This window comes from Rhinolophus sinicus, chromosome 12, assembly GCF_057876585.1.
Source record: "Rhinolophus sinicus isolate RSI-liver-muscle chromosome 12, RSI-T2T, whole genome shotgun sequence".
NCBI classification, from domain to species: domain Eukaryota; kingdom Metazoa; phylum Chordata; class Mammalia; order Chiroptera; family Rhinolophidae; genus Rhinolophus; species Rhinolophus sinicus.
Genome location: NC_142512.1, coordinates 36,688,605 through 36,693,006, shown reverse-complemented (window position 1 = coordinate 36,693,006; position 4,402 = coordinate 36,688,605). Strand labels below are relative to the sequence as shown.

The following is a 4,402-nucleotide window of genomic DNA, read 5'->3' as shown; positions in this document are numbered from 1 at the left end:
AATCTTATTACTCCACAGGTGTTGCTCTCAGCTCTTTCCTTGCATTATTTTATTTAAACCCCACAATAACCCCACAAAGTGGTTTCAATAACCCTGATTTTCATGAAAACACGGAGGTTCAGAGTCTAAGAACTTGCCAGAGTGTGTTGGGGTGAAGGTCTGAACCAGTGTCTGACTGCAAAGCTCAAACTTATGACCACTATGCTAGACACCCAGAGCCACCAAACTCCGCCACCTGAGCCTGCAGCGCTCCATCTGATCCACCATCCAGGCCAGCAGCTCTGGAATCAGTAAGTCCTTTGGCAAATCTTCATCACTGGGGTTCTTGGGTAGGGAGCTACAAAGGAGAAAACCTCAGGCAGGCTGCTTTGGCCTGGGCCCCACCCAGAGAGAGTAAATACAGGCACTGGGGTTTCCAGGGGGGCTGGGGGGTGGGGAGAGGGAGTCAACACAGCTGCCTGCCAGTTACCTCAGCTTTCAGAGCTCCACCCTGATCTGCCTCTTGCAGTCTCTTCAATACAAGGGAAAGCCAAACAGAATTCTGGTGGGAGACATCCCACCCCTCCACCTCTACAAGTATCCCAGAATCCATTACAAAACCCCAAGAGATTATTTTGGGAACATTCACGCTTCAGAATGATCGGTGCCATAGATTCCTCAGCTTCCTCAGACAGGGAGTAACTGATTTCAGGGGACTGGCCTTCGTTCAGTCCCTGTTCCACAAATAGCCTTCCTGAAGTGTGGCAGGGAGAAGCGGGGAAGCCAGTTCCCGAGGTCTCTTTCGTGGCCCCCTCTCCTTGACTCAGTGACTCTGCACACTAAGTCATCAATCTTAGAAACCCTGGCCCCCCCAAGCCCCTCCCAGGAGCCCTGCCCCCATGCGTCCCAGGCTTCTCCCTTAAGCTTGGGCTGACCTCCAAGAGTTCAGTGAAGACCCCTCTTTGAACTCGGAGTGGAAGGGGATGCTTATCTGGGGCCTGGCCCTGCTCCGGAGTCTGAGAGAGGGAACAATGAGATGGGGGTGGGTCAGGAGGCCCCACAACCCCCCTTTGCCTGTGGGCTGACTCACCCCTGCTGCTCTCTGGTCTCCTTCTTCCTGTTAGATTGATGGGCCAGCTCTAGGACCTGGGCCTCCCTCTGGGTGATGTTGTGTTTCCAGCTGGTAAGATAAAGATTAGGGCGTGAGTGGGGTTGGGGGCCATGCCAGATGTTCCCCAGTCCATAGATGCTGGAATCTGTTGGTCCCTCAACCCAAGGAGCAGAAGGTACCTCCTTCTCCAGTCAACCTCCCCACTACTCGTCTTCAGCTGCTAGTGAACAACTTTTCAGAATCTACCATGCTGACCAAACGGCGAGGGCAGGGACAGAGATTTGGCAAAGAGAAGGAAGTAGGATGAGGGCAGTTTATCCTATTCCCGAAGTCTGAAGTGGCCACCACCAAAAAGTCATTGGCAGCAGTTCAGCTCCATTGCCTTTATCCCCAATCCCTGGGGATCCTCTGTGAGCCCAACACATCTTGTCCACCCTCTCCCCTTAGAAGAAAAGAATTGGAAATTGCCCTAGTCCTGCCCCTAGACTGGACTGCTTCCCAAACCAGGGCCGCCATGATGTTCAGCTGCCCATCGTCGCCTGGGTGAAAGGCGCCACCTGGAGTGTGCATTCCACGGCTGTGTGGCCACAATGGACACCTGACCTGAACATCGGAAGGTAGAGCTGGGCAAGGGGAACTCACGTATTCTTCTTCCCCTTCTGCGCCAGCAGCCAATTCACAAAATCTTGTTGGCGGATCTTGTCCATGGCAATGCTGTAGTCACTGATGAAGGTCCCCTCGGCATACCTGCGGCCTCGAGGGTGGGAGCTGCTAGCCTTAGTGTGGAATCTGAGGGGCAGGGATGGGGGAGAGAGAAACCAGGAAGCCATGGATGGAGTGCAGGGGATCACAATGCCAGCATACATGTTTGTCGCTGACAGGAGGCCGACCTCTGAAAAGGAGCCAGCTCGTTATTTGGGAGTCTGCTTTTGTAGAGAACCCCCCTCTTGTCCATGCATCAAGCTCCAGGGACTTTATCCTCAGCTTAGGGCCCACTCCCTGCATCCTCAGTGTGTGGCTCTGGCTTCTGGGCAAAGAGGGATGGGGAGGGGTCTCCTGTCCCAAAGGACTGAATCACAGCTCCTTCCGATACCCCTCTTGCCCTGGCCCTACCTGATTCAGGTCTTGGGTTCCCAGTGAGCACTAGCTAGTGAGCTCTTTTATCATAGCGCTTACTGAGTCACGGCCCCTGAAAACCTTTAATACATACACTCATTTAATCTTCACAACACCCTTATTGGTTTTTAATTTTTTTTCCAATTGCAATTGACATTCACTATTATATTAGTTTAGGCAGACACCATTTACACCTCTTTTTGTGAATAAGGAAACCAGGGTGCAGAGAGATTAATTTAGCACACAGCTTAGGTGGGCAGCCTGGCCCGGGTCTATGTTAACTTCTACCTGACCTTGCCTCTCCTTGTGCATGTCTCTGACAGCCATGCCTCAAGTTCACATCGATGAATTTACACAGGCATGTGGCTTATCCTTGCATCTGAGAAGACCCAATTCTTTACTCAGACAAGTCTCTCTTGGTTCCCCAAAATACGAAGCCCCTTGCTATATTCCCTCCTAATACTCTGATTTTCCTCACAGTAATTGTGACAGTTTGCAAAGCGGTGAGGTGGTTCTTTGTCTGTTTTCCCCTTGGGTCTATACACTCCATGAGGGCGGGAGGCCTTCGTGGACCACTCCACAGAAATCCTCTGAGCCCTCTATAAAATTGGATCCAATGCACACATAAATGAATGGTGAAGGATTTCATTAGGAAGGGAGATACTGTCATCTACTTCAGACCCTTGGCAACGGAGAAGTCCTCCCAGAGATCTAACCACAGTCTCTCCTGCTGCAACAGTAGCTCATAAGTACTCTCTGGTACTGTTCTTGCTTTTTGCATTCTGACTGCTGGCAGGTTTTTCCCTCGAGCTTCTTTCATCGTAGCCTGAGGTTCCTCCCTTTCTCACCTCCCCCTTGAAAACCAGAACCCAGTCATCTCCCCAGCCCCTTCCCCTGCCCTTCTCACCCCTACCTGGAGTGACCCTCTTCCGTCTGTCCTAACACCACTGCCAGGAGCAGCGACACCAGCAGCAGAGATGTCTTCATGGCCACCGTCTTCCAAGGACTATTTCCTGAGCTAAGAGAAAAGGACCAGGATGAGGTGGAAGCACTGCGCTGAGGGAGCAGCCGGTGTGGCAAGGCACTGCTGGTGTACCTCAGAGCCTGTGAGGGTTCTGAAAGCTGGGCTACACTGGGTCCTGAGGTTGGGGGCTTTTCTAAGAGGCTGGAGCAGCATCTTGGGGAGGGTGAAGGGTACTGAGCGTTAGAGGTGTTGGTAACTAGAAGGAACATGCAATCTGGCCAAGAGGTGGACCTTCTTTTTGTTGTTGTTGTTTTTAAGTAGAGTCTGAGAGGGCAATGGGGGAGAGATCCAGGCAGAAGAAAGCAGAAAAGACTCGTGTGCTTGGGCAGCCCCCCTTCCCGGTTCCAATGGCTAGACATCACAGGCATGTGGTTTGGCAAGATTCTCCCCTCAGAGCCCTCCAAAGTTCATACCAGCTGGCTTTCCAGCTCTCAGATTGTCTGTCACCTAAATCATCATAGCCTCTTGCCCTAAGTGAAAACCACATGTAGAACCATCCCATTCTCCTCTGCCAGGCTTTTCTATCACGACTCAGGAAAGTTCTTGCTGAAGTCTGACCCTTCTACCGAGAGCTTGCCCCAGGGGGTCTTCAGCAGAGCTGAATAGCGGTAAGGAACCTTCCTCCCAAGCCCCAAAACCAAAGCTAGACTAGAGATGAGCAGGCTGCAAGACTTCATCTTCCTGCCTGCGTCACCTCGGTGTTAAAGGAACCCTCAGAGCCAACTGCTTATTTCTTGTGAGGAAAAGAAGGTGAGATGCAAGGGTTCTGAGCATCTCAGGGGTGCCCAGTCCACTTCTCTCCAGTGTCTGTCCGTCCCCTGTCCCAGCTGCTCTCTTACCAGATTCCTTTTCTGGCTCTTCCAGAAGAAGGTCAGGGCGGGGATGTCTTCCTCCTACCTTCTGGCCCTTTGGAACCTGCCTCAAGAAAAATCTGCTGTAGCTCCTTTATATCCAGGCATCACAGACCCGCTGATTAGCCTAAAAGCATCTTATCTCAAGAAATTAAGTGCACAGCTCCCGCCACATTAAGTCCATTTTACACGTAATAAAGTTTCCCTTTCCACCTGAACTGTGCTAATTGGTGATTAACATTTGGGTATTTCCAGCCGTTGTCTGGGGCCTGCCCGTGGGTAGGGTACCTTAAGTGCCCCTTTTCTTCTTCCCCCTCCTCC

General features: G+C 51.7%; 1 protein-coding gene across 1 annotated transcript; it reads right to left on the bottom strand.

The window, feature by feature from the left end:
• Positions 1-204: 204 nt before the first annotated feature.
• GIP (gastric inhibitory polypeptide) lies at positions 205-3,193 on the bottom strand. Its single transcript, XM_019740570.3, has 4 exons — positions 3,120-3,193; positions 1,733-1,879; positions 1,070-1,159; positions 205-337 (listed from the first exon to the last, which is right to left on the bottom strand). The coding sequence occupies exons 1-4, from the start codon at positions 3,191-3,193 to the stop codon at positions 205-207; spliced, it is 444 nt and encodes a 147-aa protein (XP_019596129.3).
• Between the last annotated feature and the right edge of the window lie 1,209 nt (positions 3,194-4,402).